Source organism: Corvus moneduloides, chromosome 5 (assembly GCF_009650955.1).
Source record: "Corvus moneduloides isolate bCorMon1 chromosome 5, bCorMon1.pri, whole genome shotgun sequence".
Taxonomy (NCBI): domain Eukaryota; kingdom Metazoa; phylum Chordata; class Aves; order Passeriformes; family Corvidae; genus Corvus; species Corvus moneduloides.
The window spans coordinates 10,370,980-10,388,502 of record NC_045480.1 but is presented as its reverse complement, the minus strand read 5'-3'; the positions used below and the strand labels follow the sequence as shown (position 1 = coordinate 10,388,502).

Here is a 17,523-nt window from a genome sequence, read left to right as displayed (position 1 = left end):
CTTCGTTTCCTTAACAAAATGGTCCTCGCTTTGGGAAAGGAATACGTTACAGGTAGTTACGTGTATTAAATTGCCACCTTCAAGACACACAAATGAAATCATGTGTTATTATTAGGGAAAATGGTAGAGGAGAAAAAAATAATAAACTTTAAAGCTATTACAGTAATAAACTTCTAGAACTAATAAGCTATAAGCCACATTTTAAAGGTATAAAACAGAACCTATTTAAAGTGCTACCTCTGCTATTAAGTTAATTAATGAAGGTTACATATGCCAGTTGAGGGTGTGCACTTTACAATACCACTCAACCTCACTAAGCATTGAATATTTCTGGAAGTGCTCGGGTCTAGATGGGAAAAAAAATTGAGCCTGCACTAGGTGTTGCAGAACATCTTCTAGATTTCATTTTCACATGGAATTAGGAAGCCAAGGTCTACAGTGCTGCAGACCAGAAACTAAGGAAGGGCCAGGAGAGCTGTAGCACTCAGTCCTGATTTGCAATGAAGTTTAACAGCTTGTTTAGCATTACCAAAAGGCATCTCCCACTGTCAGTGTACAGGTAAATTTTTCCTTTCTCTCTTCTCACTCCCCATTCCCCACCAGAGAAGGACTTGCTCTACTTTTCTAAAAAAGCAGGAAACATTCAGTAAGAGGTCTCGCTTTTGTTCCCTTGGCTTCCTGACATAGGCAAAACCCATTAGGTTTGTGCTTCATTCAGCATGCTGTGGGTTATTCAGGGACAGGAGAAGCTAGGGGGAAACCACACTCAGCCCCCGTTGTTTTGGAATGCTGCAAAAAGTAGCCAAGGATTTAGTGCTACATATATCTTACATGATGGGCACATTCACCAGAGGTTGTGGATTCCCTCTTACTGACATTTTGACATTTTGGATAAAACAGGGGGTACACAGTCCTGGCAGTAGGGTTTAGTCTGGATCAGCAGATTTCCAACAAAGCTGAAGTGCTGTATCCAAAATGGCTTCTTGCCATTGACGCACTCTTGCCAACTCAAAGGTAGTGCTCTAGGAAACTTCATCCAGATTTCTTGCCCAAAGGCCTGGACTGCCTTTGCTAAGAGACAAGAGACTGGAAAATACTTGGCAGGTATTTTGTGGAGGTGGAAATGCCACAGGGGTCAGCAGGAACTGCCTGAGACTGTGATTTCCTTAGCAGGAGGTGCTGTCACCCACCTGTGGCTGCTGAGGAAAAAGGATGACAAGTTGTTAAAAGAGTGTGCAAGAGAAACATCATTTTCTCAGAGCAGTAGGGCCCCCAAATAGCTCCTGGGCTGTAGTTTTGCAGCTCCTGCTTGCAATTAAAATTCACAAAGTCGTCTGCTCTTCTCCAAAGTCGTATTTGTCTGCAGAGACTGGAGCTGAGAACTGCACCTTCCCTGGATGACATCCTCCAGCTAATGGCAGTCAGGGTATAAACTCTGAAGCACAGCAAACCTTTAATTAGTCTGTGCAATTAAGGAGACAGTAAACTTTAATTCTTAACACACATTCACCAAAATACTTCCAAGTCAGATGATTTGGATATTTTCAGGTGAGATCCAGGATGGCATTTTGAATCTGCCTTTTCAGAGGAAGAAATTGAGTCTGTGTGCCTCATTTCCTAGGTGAGTGCTCTGATATTTCTCAATAACAAAGAGGGGCACCTCTTCCAAAGCAAAATAGATGCTGCTTTTTATTTTCTCAGGTAGGTTCTGAGACTGACAGGCTGAGTTTTTGAGGCAGTAAAGTCAAGGTATTGCTTAGACTACAGATTCCCAAAAGGTTTAGGTATGAGCTGGCTCCCAGCCTGCTAAATCCTGACAGGATGGATGTGCTTCACTACAAGTGCAAAAACAAAACTAGTTTTCTTGGATGAGATATTCAGTGTCTTTGAGCTTAGATGGCAGCTGAGCACTGAGGACCTTGAATTCTGTGAATTTTCTCTCCACAACTTCCTAACTGAAGAGCAGGCGTGTTATTCATCTGGGTAAATCGGCACCTAATAAACTTCTGCAAATAATCTGTGCAGCTCAGTGATTACTGAATACATATTTACCTTGTCTTAATGTGGGTAATGCTGATATTGAACTTAAACCTCAGAGCTAATTGCAATGTTAGGCTTATTAGATGGTTAAATATGTTTACAGTTGGAGTCTATGACCTCAAAAGTCATTTCCAACTTAAATGACTCTATGATTTTAAGTTAGAATCCAAGTTCCTGCAATGTTTGGGTATGACCAGAGAGTGATCATGCTCTGTACAACTGTGGGTTAAAATTTGAGCTCTTTGGTAAATTTAGCAGCATTGAGCCTTGTTGAAAAAATTACCTATAAGAAGATGTTCAAGCACCTTGATGTAAAATGCTTTAAAAAAAAAAAATCAAACCCAAAACACAAACTGAAGAGATCTAGTGTGAGTGGGAAGGTTTGACTACATCACCAAGAGGATGTATTTTCTGTTGTATTTGAGGTGTTTTTTCCCCCTCAAATTATACATGCACTTGTACACATGGAATGAACAAGCAACTGTGTGTCTGTCCCAAAAGCACATAGCACATTTCAGGATGGTGGAGAGCAAATTGCTTGTTCAGTCTAGTTCAGGAGGACACCTGGTTTGTGGGAGGTATTAATTACACAAGTAAATTAGAGGTTCTGCTTTTTATTTTTGGAAAGTAGTCCAATTAATATTTAATGGCTCAGCTGGAGGCACAGCAGAGATGACCTTAAGAGAGGTTGTAAATATATGAATATCTTTCAATACTAGAAACCTGGGGGAGCAAAATGTCACCTGGCACAGTATATGCAGCCAGCTCCTTCTCTGAGCTGGAGTTGCTTTTCCCTGTGGCTTATGAATGGGAAACAGGCCAAATGACTGGTCCCATTCCTGCATATCCCTGATTCTTCTCCCCTTAATGTCAGATTTTCCGTGCCAGGACAGGAGGGTGTGTGATGCAAACTTGGTGCTTCTGCTCTTTTCTGTAAGTGAGCAATGCATGAACCATGAGCTGCTCCCAGCCAGGCTTCTCATACATTCTCTATGCAAATGAAACATATTGCAAAGCAGGTATGTTAGATGTCATAGGGTCCATATGGTTTTAAAGGTATTTTTGAGTGTTGAGAACTACAGATCATTCCAGTCCACTGACATTTTAACTAGATGCCTTAAAGTGTTATAAATCGTAACTGAAGCACCTTCATTTCAGTGTTCAATCCATTATCACAAGAGTGCAAATTGTTGAGCAGTCCACTGTGGACAGTAAAGATGCCAAGCAAAACCCAAAAACATCTCCTTTGGGACATAACCTGAGTTTTGTTGTGCATGTTTCATCCATCTCACTGCATCCTGCTGTTTTCACGTGTCACATACAGTTTTGTATCCAGCAAATTTGCAGCCAACTATCCAATATAAGTTTCCAAGTTTCCTTTCCTTCACCAAATGGATTGAAATCTTCAAACGCTTTCCAAGAAAACTCCTCATGCCTAACACTAGAGTAGTTTTACTTAGCCCACTTTCCCAATTTGACTTTTTTTTCCAACCAAGGCGTAGCACTCAAATTGTACTTCAATGAAGCCTGACCATAAGTGGCAGACTCATTACCACCTTCTTTTATAATTCCTGCCCTTACATATCCAACCACTCTGTTCTCTTTGCTTGCAGCTGTCAGTTTCAGAATGTCTTCTGAAACCCAATAAATTGCTCAGTGCACTTGCTCCATGGCATGGGACTGGAGATTGGGTTTGTGTGCTTTGTGTGTGTGCCTCCATGGAAATATTTAAACAAGTTTTAGGTTTCGTATTTGTCCTTTATCATGGGAGAACAAAATGGTGATTGGTGACATATGACCTTTGTGTTATAAAAGACTGCTGATCACTCCTTGCAGATTCATAGCTCAGACTGGCTTTCAGCTTGAAATCTGGCTTTTCAGCTAATCAGACCCTTATTGTTATCATTGCTAATGAAGCCTGCTTTAGGAATTAAAAATATCTTTTGGGCTTCTCACACAGTAGCCTGAATACTTCATTATGCTTTTATTCTTAATACGTTGCTGGAAGCCAGATAAGTACTAGAACTGCTATTCTCAGGAGACCTGAGGCACAGGCAGATAAAGACCACACAGCCAGGAAAGAATGAAATTGTATGAATCATGGTTTAGAAGATACCTAGGAATGGAAGACAAGTAACATCATCCTGAATCTATCTGTTGATCTTTTGCTCAAAGTTTCTCAGGCATTTAAAAATGTGCTTCTCATAATGGTTAGGCATACCTTGGAGTTGACAGTGGAGCTGAATTTTTGGGAGAAAGATATTTAGGACACAAGAATAGGATGCTGTCCTCCTCTCATCCTGAGGAGCTTGCAGTGCCAGTACCATGCAAAAAAAGGAGTTGCAGACACTCTTTACTCATAAAAAAAAGCTTCATGTGTTGAAGTCATGACTCCCTTTTGCACTTTTCTAGATGGAGCTTCAGTGGTTCTCTCTGGGTGTGACAACTCAGGTTGGAGTCTCCTTGGAGAACACCACCTTGGCCAGGCTGGAATTTTGGTAGAAATTTGAGATGCTATGTATGAGAGAGAGCAGGCTCCATGTACAGGATGGTGAAGTTGAGGGGGTGGGGCATTTATCACAAAGGAGGGATGATGCCTCTGCCTCTCTTATGAGGGCTGCTTATATCCCATCTGTGCATTACATCACACTCATTTTGTTAGTGGGCAGAGAATAAGTTTCCTGAATCAGAAAATAAGTCCAGGAAATGATCCTGACTTTACTGACTTCAGGTGGATGAGGTAAATCAAGATTTTACTCAAAGGTTTTCATCAGTAGAGTCCAAGTCTAAATTTGCAAAAATCTTTTGAGAAGGTCATGTAAGATCAGCTCAGTTATGAAGTCTGCACACTGAATTAATCACGTTAAAGAAAAAAAAATTGATTCTTGTGTATCCTAGCAAACCACCTTAACAGTACTGAATGGAAATGTAATCTAAGGTGTACATTTTTCTTCAAGTGACAACAAAGATATCAGGCAGACTGAACATGCAGATGGTGTGGCTGTTGAGGAGCCTGCGCTCCAGCACTCTGACTGTCGCTTACACCTCTGAGCCCTTTTCGCCCTGAGCTTTCCCATGCCTCTGTGCACACTTCTGCTGCCCTCTCTCTGATGGATACCCGTGGCTTGCTGAGCATCTGCAATCACTCCAGCCAACCAAATGTGGCACTTGTAAGCTCCTTTCTTCCAGACCCAGAGGAACACAGCCACAGTGGTTCTGAAAAGCTATTCAAACCCAGGGTATGTTCCTTCCTTCTTAAACCCTCTGTTTATTCTTATTATTCTTAAATTACCTCCTACTCAATTATTTTCTTCTCTGGCCTTAGAGCTGAACAGAGACACGAGAAGCATTTGCTCCTGGCATTTCTGCCAGCCTGTCCTCCCTCTGCTGGAAGCTCAGTCAGTTCCCATGCTTCCTCCACTTTCATCAGCTTGTAAAGTTTCTACCTGCCCTCTGGTTTCTCATGTCAGCTGAAAGTCAGGCTGTTCAGACCCTTCTTTCCTTGATGCATTCCCTTGGGCTATTGTGATGGTATTCTCACATTTTCTTTTTTTTTTCCCCCTGTGGTTTTGGTTTTCTGTGGGGTTTCTTTGTTGTCTTTAATCAGTTTTCCACCGACAGCCTTTTCAGTTTTTAATTTTGTGCAGCTGAGCAGGATTGCAGACTGCAAATTAAACAAACGAGGAAGAAAGCTGTGCCCCTCACTTTTTTGTGCTCAACAAAGAAAGCTGGTAAAGGAATAAAACCGAGAATCTTACTGAATCTTCTTTGTCCCTTGGGATTACAGCCTACCAATTTCTACAGTCAGTGGCACATAGAGAGTAATAATATGACTACTGTCACATTCTCACTTTCAGATAAAATTACCAGATATCCATTTATGGCTGAATCAAGGTATTCAGCATGAATTCCTCATAAAAATAAAATTCTTACTGTTAGAGCTTCCATAAAACTTCCCACCTACTGTCCTAATAAGCATAATGAAGGGAAGATTGGATGGAAATGCAACCTACCCCATGTGGATGCATAGTGGGTTTCTCCAGGCTCTTCCTGCAATGGCTAAATGTCTGTAATTGCCCTGGCACTTCAGAACCTCTGTGTCCAAATCTGATTCTCTCAGGTTCAGCCATTGAGTGTCAGCCGCCTTTTGATTTTCAGTTGATTTTCATATCATGATATGAACCTGCAAAAAACCCAGGTAAATGGGACCAGAACCTTTAGCTTTGTCATTTCCCCTACCACCATGGCATTGATTTGATAAGCCCTGAGGGTGGCTATTCTTTGGCAACTGGAAGCTGAAGAGGACCAACATTAGGTGGAGTGTGTAAATAGTTTACTCTGACATCCTGGCGTCCTCACAGAGGTTGGACATGCCTTCTGGTACCATGCAGTTTACTTTAATGAGAAAGAAGGGGTGATTCAAGCTCTTTCTAACACAATAATCTGCAGAGAAATGGAAAAACTCAGGAATTTCTCTGGATATCTGTTCTCTAAAGTTGTCCTGCTGAGCAGGGGTTTAAAGGAAGGTCCTGACTAACAAAAATTTTGACAAGTAAAGTTAATCTTTTTTGGTTGAGACACTAGTACTTTTTTGTTCCCTAATGACAGTAAAAGGTAACTCAGTGATATGAACAGTTGAGGGAAGTTAGAAAAATGCAAATTCCCAGTTTTCATAGGGATCTCAGTGTCACAGTATCTCCAGTTACTAGTGGTATGATTAGAATGACAAATGACAGCTTTGGAGCTGCTAAAGGTCCTGAAGCCTTGTGGGCTGAAGAAATCTCTCCCATAGAGTTCAGTTTGATATGTGGATGATAAGGCATTTCTCATACCTGTTCAAAATTTAGCAGTTCTGGATCAGCTCTTTAACCAGGGAAACATCATGATATCAGTACCACTAGATTACACTGGCAGAGGTTATATTCCAGAATTCTGGCTTTTTAGAAAAGCAGAGAGGAGAATTTGACTAATTGATGGAGCTGCTCCCAGAGTTTAGCCCGTGACTGGTATTGTTCCCACAGTTTAGCCTGTGGCTAGTAATTAAGACCTTATAGCTTCTTTTACTCTCCCTACTGCCCTGTGCTGGTTCTCTTGACCCCTTATAACTATGTCTTGGCCTGTTCTATTCAACTCATTTTTTCAGACCCCTGAATATCAAATTAGTCATTATTTGGCCAAGAAAAAAACATATTCAACAGATCAAATTATTTCTCATGATGAGTCAGTGCTTAAGTCTCCATCCAATTTGTTACCTCTCTGCAAATCCTTTCCAATTTTTTAATGCTTTTCCTGAAATGGAAACACTCATGCTTCTAATGTCATTGAATGCACAATAGCCTGACTGAAGGATGGCACATAGCAGTGCTTGCAGGACTCTGTAGCTCTCTAGTGAGCCCTGGGACAGGCCACAAGGCAGCCCTGGAACAGCGACACAGCACCACCACCCTGCCCTCCCCACAAAGGACTTTGTGCAACTTACATTTGAAATAGAAATCTGTGTCTGGAAACTGATGAGTTTCTTACAAATAACTTAGGGAGCCAGGATGCTGCATGTGGGGCTGGCATGAGCTATGGCAATGTAGACATTGGTAAAGCTGGGAGAACAGCACTGGGGTCAGCAGGCTGTTTGTGATGGCTCTGTGGGGCTGGGTATGGTGCTGCTGAAAATCCTGGCAGCGTGGGATCCTGCGTGACCTCAAGGATGGCCTCCAACTTGGTCTCTGCCCCTTTGCTGTCTCTATCCAGTACCTTTGCTGATTGTGGGCAATTGAGCACATCTTTAATCTGAGCATGATGAGTGGAGCATGCCTGAATACCACAGGCTAGAGATATTGTTTTCCAAGGATTTTCTGGGAAAAAACCCGATGGTTTTATATTTGTTCTCTAGTTTCCACTGGTAGATACCTTGATACACTGTTAGATGTTTTGTAAATTCTTTAAATAAATGCCGAAAATAAAATTTGAACTAGAAGTCCTTACCTTTTAAAAGACTCTCTGTTTATTTTTATAGGCTGTGTCACTTTAAACTAGAGTTGGAACCTTGATATAGAAAACAAATATGAAGACACTTAAATATTATCATAGCACAGATACTTAGTGTGGTGTAGATTCTCAGTATACTGCTATGTAATTTTAAAGTGCTTAAATAGCTTTAAAAACATTCTATTTTGACTACTTTAATAACATTTTGCTCTTGGTTTTAAGTCAGACTTGTGTCTCAGAAGTGTATTACTGAAAGTGAAGTTAAAATCCTCAGAGCTGTTATGCTAGTATCATCTGAAATGGATACCAGTTCTTGCTATCTGAGCTGAACTCTCAGTTTCCTGGGGAGTGCCAGCCTTGGAGGGCTTTATTTTCCTTTGGAAAGTACCAAGGAGCTGCTTTAAAAGCATCGGGGTCTCTTAAGTATTTCCCCCATCAGGTATCTACGAACTAAAGCACTCCAAATCACTTTTTCAAAATGCTTCCCAGCACCTCTGTGAATGTGAAAAGCAAGCCCTAGAGAACTTCTTTTGAATGTTTTGGCATTAATGTTCTGTGAGACAGGGAGAAGAGATGAAGTGAAATGAGTCTCAAAATAGGACTGTCAAGTTCTTTTCTGGTAGAACTTACATTAATTTTTAATACTCCATCTGTGATCAGAAGAAAAGAAAGACCTTTAGTTCTCAGCACAGATCTTTTTTGAGCACACATTTTTCCTTGTAGCTGTTATATATTCAGTTCTATGATTCACTAACATATTTGTATTATTTTTCTTGCTTTATGGGAGTCAGGCAGGGTCACCTTTGGGCCTCGTCTTGAACTAAAACTGCAAAATGCATCACCAGTAACCCCTCAGCAGTAATCCTGCTTTGCTACTTTACATGTGGGAGTAATAAGAGGCAGCCTTTGAGAGGATAACAAGGTCCTTATGTCAGCTCTATCTTTTTAATGATTAAATTTAAATAATATTGTGTGCTTATAGCAGGATCTGATGATCAGTGCATGTTATTTTGCACATGTTCTCCTGGATAAAGAATCATATTTATTACTGTTGTCCCTTTGTGGTCTCATTCTACCATCTGGTGCCAGGTTCCCTTCCAGTCTTTTGTATCATTTGTGCCTTTGATCATGGCAGAATTTTAACTAGATATCATTTTCTCCTGTCATCAAAAGAAACTTTCTGAGTGGCTTCATTTCTTACTGATTAACTCAAACAAGCACGGAGACCACATGAAGGGTAGGCTGAAAGGAAGGCATGTATTCAGTTGAATCTTTTGGGGATGGTGGGGCCTTCTCCCATTTTAATTGTGTTCTTCTGCATTATGATAGGATCAGTTCAGTGAATCACCTGGAAGTGGTATAAGTAACTAATTTTGTGGGTCATTGACTTAGTTAATCTGTGAGAAGTCAGAAGATTAAAACAGAATTTAATTATCACTGACAGTACTTGTATTGAATTTAAATAATTTAAATATTTTTCGAGAGCTGCATTTTTTAACATGTATTATATTAAATCAGGAAGGAAAGGAGTATCTGTGACTGTAATGTTAAGTGGGGGAAGTAAACCCACCCAGTCATTGTTTGCTTTTGTTTCCAGCTTATGAGAAAAAACTGGGGGAAAGAAATTGGCAAAACATGCCAAAAAAAAAAAAGAAAAAAAGACAAAAAAGAAAATAAAGACCAATTTTGAAGCCACTGCAGGAAATTTAATGTTTTCAGTATGGTGAAACTGGTTCACTCTGAGGAAGTTTTATTCTTTCTCCCTTAGTGAGTTGGTACAACTATGTACTTGATCAATAATGATGATAAATAACTGGTAGAAGCTACAGGGAATTTTTGAAGTATTTGAGACATGTAGGCAGTTGCAGTCCATGATCCATTCTAGGTTAAACTTTTAGGGTACAGTGTAAGAAGACAGGAAAACTTGTTCTTGTGGTCTTTTTCTTTACGGTCTCTCAATCAAATTTCCAGCACTCAATGTTTATGTGTGGCAGTTTCTAAAGTGAGGTTAATCCTGGGGGTCATAAGGGGAACAAACTGAAAGTTGAGATAAAAGGCACTGCTGAAAAAACTTTCTCAGAGTGAGAAAGTTTAAAGCTCCCCAAGCATAATGGAGATGGTCCCAGAAGGCACAGAGAAACATCCCAAAATATCTGCTTAAGTGCAGAGCTCAGAATAGTCTGCGTATCTTTAGAGTAAATTAGCCATCTCTCTTATCCACATGCATGTTAATTTGAATTAGAAATATTTGTTTGGAGAACAAATCTGTTTTCCTTTTATAACTTAGCAGCTAGAAGCTGAAAGAGAAGCCCTTGTGGGCCTTTTTCAGTTCTCTGCTGTTACATGAAGCTCAATCCGTTCATAGGGAGACAAGGTCTTGCAAAGGCAGGTAGAATAAGGTTGGATTTTTTAAAATATTGCTATTGCTATTGCTATTGCTATTGCTATTGCTATTGCTTTGCAGGAAGTTGCTGATTTAGTCTCTGTCTGTCCTGAGAGCAGCTCCTCCTCTCTGCCCTGTTTTGCAGAAACTGAAAGAGGGAGAAAAAAAAAAAAACCGCAGAATGGGGATTGGTTACTGCTGTGCAAATAAAAATATCTCCTGGATTAATTTAAACTCCTGTAAAATCCTAAACCCACACCTGCTGACTTTGTACTGGAGCAGATGTAATGTGCAGCCAAACACTTTCTGCCAGCTTCACTAGCACCTAGTAGGGGAGAGAATAACAAGCATGAAGTAGCACTTTCATCTGGTCTCTGTCTGTTTGCCCTTCAGAAAAGTTATCTAGACAGCACTGCTTCTGTTTATTGTTCAACCTCCTCTCAGCAGAGTCAAAACAAAAAAGAACCATGTAATGAAAACTCATCTAAATCTAAGATACTCCTCTGCTAAATTTCTCTTACATTAGTAAGAATCATGAGAATGCAAGCAAGTTAAATGTACTGTATTTAATCCCACTTTGAGTACCTGCCAAGGACATAAACCATTTTTGGTATTTAGTCCTGTCTGACTAGGGATTGCTGCTGTACTGTGGACTGTAGGCTAACAGAAAGGTCAGATCAGGAAAAACATAGCAACAACAGCTAGTGAAATTATCTACCTTTATTGCAGTGATTCAAATGCAAATGATGGAGCTCAGGTGATGTTGTTACATCTGCTTAACACTCTGGGATTCACTAGTTCATTTTAAAGATTCTTTTAGAACTGGAGTAAAAATATCATATTTAACCCTAAGCCAGAACTTGTTGTGAACCCCCTGGGACAACTAGAAGATTTACTAAAACCCAGAAGTTAAAACAGAGATGTTGAGAAATCCCTCTATTCCCAACCATCCCTTCCCTAGTTGCTTTTAATGCTTTTATGTTTGGTCATGCAGCTGTGCAGTTCCTGGTAGTTCCATTTGATATAGTTAGTTGATAACAAACAACAAAAATATGGGAAGGGCAAGTGATATACACAAACTGCTTATGATGGGCTGAAAAAGAGCCAGAGAAGTTAGAAATGCTGGGTGGCTGAAAATATCATATAAGTGGGAAGAGCACTATCTGAACTACTGTTCCCTCAGAAAGGGGAACAGGGGAACCCAGAGGTGACAGACATCCCAAACCTTCACAGAAAGACACACTGTAAAGTCTGGGATCAAATCCCTTGGAAAGGAAGAGAAGAACAGGCAATCTAAGCTCAAAGTGAAATAACCCTTCCAGATCTTCTGTCTTCCATACCTTAAGGCATGCAAGCATGGAAACATTTATAGGTAGTAGTGACAAACTGATAAATTTACCTTTGTTCTTAATTACCTGGATGTCGTTCTTAGGCCCCCATCTATCCTACTTCTGCTATAAATTTTTTATCCTGGTACCCAATAGACATCCTGATTGAATGTAAAAAGTCTGTGAAAGCTGAGGAACAAAGAAGCTTGGAGCTTGTCAGCTACTGACAGCTTTATTTAGTTGGTGCAGTGGAGCTTGTGAAGGATATGATGTTTGTGGGTGTCATCCAGGCGATGAGGACATGTGCAAGTTCAGACAGAAATGAGGGTGAGTCCCGTGGTGACAAGCACACACACATGATGCCAGAAGAGCTGGTTTGCCACCAGCACTCACATAAGTGTCAGTACAGAGAGCTCAGTCCTGCTGTCCCTCTATGGCTGCTCAGGATGGAGGTGCACTGGTGAAAACACACATGCTCCTACTCTGGGTTCACAGGTATGCTCACACTCATAGATTCCTCCAACATCAGCACAAGCTGTCAGGTCATGCCCCTGGGCCCTTTTCCCAGCCACTGATTCATACCTTGAGTCTTTTCAGATAAGTCCTCTCCTACTTGCCTGCTAACCCAGACTGAAGTTTGTTAGCACACGCTTGGACGCAGGGTTATATTCACTTGGGAAATGTAAACACATCCAGGTCCTCCAGAGGCTGACACCTAGACTTTGCAGCTTACACCTTAGTCTCTCAGGTTGCTGGCATTTTGACCTTCCAGCACACATGCCTAGGTCAGAGAGGGAGATTGCATAGTAGGAGAAAAAGTTAAGGATTGCATATGAAAACAGACTGGATTGCAGTGATCAGGCACAGGACTCAGACAGACGAGTGTACAGCCTGGCAACTTACATACATGCAGCCATTCCTTTTAATCCCCTCCTCTGATTTTCCTAATCTTAGGCCTCCCTCATCCACACTGGTTATTCTCTTTGCTCCTTCCCCTTAGCATGGTCTGAAGTCACTTCTAATACCCAATAATACTGAAGTTAACTACATTTTATGTTTCTAATCAGTGACAAATTTCAGCCTGACCCTCCTCAAGGCTGGGCCCAAGCTGTTGCTTTAATGGTCCATCAGGCACTGACCAACATGTTCTACTTCCGGCTAATGTCTCCTTCATCACTTGCTAGTTAATTCCTGAGTGTCTGTGGGGTTAATTTATCACTTTCCTTGTTACTTATTTATTCTGTTGAATAGTCCTTACACTGCCTCCATTTGAGTCTGTTGAAGTTGATAAAAAGGCCCAAAGGCTGATTGAACTGGGCAGGGGGGTGGCGGTGTGGGGGTCTGGAAACTGATGCATGGACAAGCCACAAGTAATGTTAGGTAGATACAATCATCTTGAGAACAAGAAATTACATAATGTGTGCCACAATATTTTAATTCAGGGAAACAAATGAACATTCCCAAATGACACCAAATCAGTATTCCCAGTGGGATGGGACTTTGTCTCATTAGTATTTGAGACTAAGTATGAGGCACAGTATGGATGTGGAGTATCACAGTGCAAATAGCACTGGTGAAAGCAGGTGACAGTGGTTTGAAAAGTGTTTTGGGGGATCCTGGTAAAGGAGGCTTACATTTGCTGGTGTTTTAAAATACATGGTCCCAATGTATTTGGGGCATCTACACTGGCACTGGTGGCTGAAGTGCAGTGGAGGGAAGGAGGCACTCACAAGGACATCATGCCTAGGCTGGAGGGTAGGAAACTGACAGAAAATACAGGCAGAGAAACATGCCAACAAAAAAAAAAAAAGAGAAGGGAAAAGCTGTCAGGACTATAGATAGTACAGGATTAGTTCTGCAGCAGAGCTCACCTCCATAAGCAACAGAAACAGGGGTGTATGCAACAGAATCTCACCCTACACTCTCAAGGGCTGCAGAAAACTGCAGTAAAGACATGAGCATTTCCAGGGGCTGAAGGTTGGCTTCTGTTTGGAGGTATAACCTCTGCTGCCTTTTGTTGTTGCAAAAAATCACTTTGTTTAGTTCTGGGCAGCTTCTTTTTTCCCTTTAACACAAAATGCACAGCCCAGGCACACAGCAAGCCTGGGGCTTGGACATACCCTCAGCCATACCTGAGCACATCAGTGTGGCAGATTGGTATTCAGAGCAGGCAGCTGCTGGGGAGCTGGGCAGAAGGTGAAGTATTCCTGCCCTTGGAGGCCACACTTCCAGTGCTGTGTTGGTACTTTTTTTTCCTCAAAAGTCCAGCCATACTGCTGTGTGATCAGGACAAAAATTAAGGCAGGTAGATAGTACTCTTGTCCTTGGAAGGTTTTTCTTTGACATCTGAAATGTTTTGGTACTGTTTACTCCCAGAACAGACTTTTCAGTCTCCAGATCTAGAAGGAAACCCTGGAGAAAAAAAGCCAACCTGCCTTGCAGAGCCTGGAAGCAGAGGACCTACTTGACTGCTGCACTTCCCAATGCATCTCTTCCAAATAAGATGAGACATCAATTGCTTTTTGAGACATAGACGGCTTTCTTCTGCCCTGTGAGCCTCTTTAGTGGTTTCCCTATGGGGGGGTTAATTGATTACATTACCATATAGCACCATAACTCCCTACTGATCTCTGATACTGATCAGCAGGAGCCAGCATGCTCCGCCTGCAAGGCCAGATTCTGTGCTCTCATGTGTAAGCAGGTATCTGTTCTCAAAGGAGCATGCACTGCCTGAAAAGATAGGATGCTTTAGTCTGTTTTGATCTAGGTTTCTGAGGAAAAATTCCCTTTTTTCTATGATATGGGATGTTTTTTGATGTGCACTTGCACACAAGAAATGAGGAATTTGCATCTTACCTAAGGCAAGCTTTTCCACCATACCTGTTGCACAGAAATAAAAACAAACAATGCATATTTCTCTAAAATATACAGAAAAAGCCCCACCAAAACCAACCAAACAAGAAAATTAAAATATCAATTTACTATCAACTTAATATAGATTTACCATCTGGTTTAAACCTTATAACACTGTCCTGGAGTCTTATCTACACATTTGTGAAGTTACTCTTTTTTAAGAATAGAGAGAAAATACTGGAATCCCTCCAAGTTTGCTTCTGTAAACTCCATCTTATCTTAAGTAAAATGCCCAGGAGGTGCATGCTGAGGGGGATCCTGGTGGCTATTCTGTGGGTTCCCATTCCCTCTGTGCTGGAGGGGATGCAGCTCAGAGTCTCTTCACTGTCATGTTATGTTTTAAACTTGCAGTTAAGTATGTGGTGAAATACCACAGTTCGGGAGGAAAGTTGCTTTCTGTTGTTTACTTTTCTCTGTGTCTTCCCTCTGCTCTCTCCAGGCAGTTCTCTTGGCTTCAGGGAGACATGCTTCATGAATGTCCCTTGTCCTTTAGAAAAACTGCTGAGTGCAGACCAAAGGGACCCGCGGCTGAGGAGCAGCAGGGCACAACCCTGTGGGAACCCCCATTGCTGAAACTGTTTATGAAATTGTAAACCAGGCTGCAAGAGGGAGACGGTCTGGAGGCAGAGGGGAGGGGGAGCTCATTCCTCCTCCCTCTCTGTCTCAAAGCCTTTTGCTTTCCAAGCTCAAATGCAGCTGAAATCTGACGCCTGGACTGCACACACTGTGAGACGTGGGCATGCCCTTGCAGTGCACTGATTTCCTCTGCAACTTGGAGAGCCAGAGCCGCGCTGAGGCTCAGGAGAGGAGTCACTCCATCAGGCAGTGAGTGCCACATCACTGTGCTGCCTGTGCAAGGGGCTCCAGCATGGTCCTGACACTCCTGCTCCTCCTAGGTGGGCTGCTTAGGGCCGCCAAGCCAGCACCCCGCTGTGAAACCACCCAGGAGACCCTAGGTAAGGCTAATCACCCCAAAAGCCCTCCTTCTTCTCTTCTTCCTTCTCCTGGAGATAACTAAAGAGTTCCAGCTTCAAGGAGAGGGAGGCAGGAGCTGTCACTCTCCCCTAGAGATGAGGGGGATCAACTCTTTGGAAATCTGCGTACGGCTGGTGATGAAACTGGGGTTGTGCTTGGGAAGTATGGATGCGAAGGTGGGAGGTGTGTGGCTCTGCAACAGAAAAACAAGGCTGTGATGTAAGGGAGCATAATGATTCCCCATCACTGTCTTTAAGGCTGTCATAGAGGTGTCTTTCTGTCAATCTGTGGAGTTGACAGTTGTTAGGACCCCCGTCACTGTTATTGGGAATGTAGAAGGTTTGCCTCATCTCTGGCATTGCCTTCTAGGAATGTGGTAGTCAGATTGCAAGAAGGTGAACTTTCGACCTTCTGTATGTTTTTCTGCTTAAGAAAAAAAGCTTTTCCTTACTTTTAGCTTTAGGTCATTTATTTCAAGTCCAAAGTATGAGATTTATTAGGATCTGACAGCTGTAGGGTGTGTTTTAGCTTGCTATAAGCAATATGGAATTTGTATGAGTTGATTGGCTGGAAAAGCAGATCTACCCTTTAGAATAAAGGTTAGATAGGAACATGCTGCTAAATTAATTGAAAGTTTTGATTCAGTAACCAGTTGACTGATAACATATATTAAAAGTTCCTTTTGAAAATACATGGGGTTTTTTTATCAAGTGTGCTTAATTAAAATTTCGTTTATGTGGGGACAGTGGAGACACGAATTCGGTGTAGTGACAAGGTCTATTCCAGGAAAACTATTTTCAGACAGTTTAAACTTAAAATGAGTCAGAAAAATATTTATTTTATGGGATTACAGGAAGAGATATGTTAACCTGAAACTGACCTTAATGTTCCCCAAGGAAATTCAACTATATTTCAGTGCTTAAATATAAGCCATAGACTGTCACTGGCATTGAACTGCTACACAATACAGTCCATGTGCCATGTACTGCATATAATTTGAGAGTGCTGTTCCCATGAACATCAAAGTGAGGTCTACCACAGCCTAAAGGGATTTTATTTTTGGATAAAGCTGCACAAAGAGAAGTGTTGTAGACTATTTACAGCCAATTACAGGAAGAGGCTGCGTGGTTTGCAGCATGACCTTTCTCTGTGAGGTATGATTCTGCTCCAGTTCCAGCTGATCAAAGTCTTGCCATGGGACATTAATCCTAGCAACCACAAATGTATGGATCATTGAGGGGTGACTCTGAGAGTGTTTTGTGTGTGTTGGCAGCTGCGGTGTCTTTAGGGCAGGGCTTTCAGAAAGGCAGGTGAGTATGCTGCTAGAGGAATGGCTAGAGGCAGGGAAAGGGAGCTGTCAATGTCACCACATTGTGTGCCACGTAGGGGACACACTTCACACTGGAGGGCTGCTGGAGCAGGCGATAAAGTAGCAGCTTGGACATTGAGAGACCTGATGGGTTTCTCAAGGGCCTTTCTTTTCTAATGGGAGGATAAGGTCATGTCAGGCCACATGAAAAGAGAGGGTCCTGCGGTGACGCACGTGTTCACAAATGGACTTTGCAGGGTTCTCCTCTCAGCGTTCAGGGCATAGGTTATATCTTCAGCTGTAGCAGTGGGGTTTTCTCCCCTGTTTTTGGTTCCCTTGGGTAGGTCGTGCTGTATCCCAGTGGTCAGACCTGTAGCGCCCTGCAAGAGGAGACCAGCCTGGAGCTGGTTTTACAGAAGAGAACAGCATGAACCAGTGCCACCGTCTGACTCCCAGCAAGACTGGAGCTGCTTTCTGCAGGCTTCCTGGTGGTATTTGTTCTGCAGTGACTCATTTTGCTTTTTTTTTTAATAAGAAGACAAAATAAAACATGGTTTACAATACCAAGATCCTTTGAAAATGCTTTGTGCTTT

General features: G+C 41.9%; 1 protein-coding gene across 1 annotated transcript in view; it reads left to right on the top strand.

The window, feature by feature from the left end:
• Nucleotides 1-15,278: 15,278 nt before the first annotated feature.
• The window catches only part of CPZ (carboxypeptidase Z), a 34,836-nt gene continuing 32,591 nt past the window's right edge, over nt 15,279-17,523 (top strand). The window contains exon 1 of the mRNA XM_032109903.1: nt 15,279-15,602. Coding sequence (XP_031965794.1) covers nt 15,515-15,602 — 88 coding nt within the window. The 5' untranslated portion in view covers nt 15,279-15,514. The remainder of the gene's footprint in view (nt 15,603-17,523) is intronic.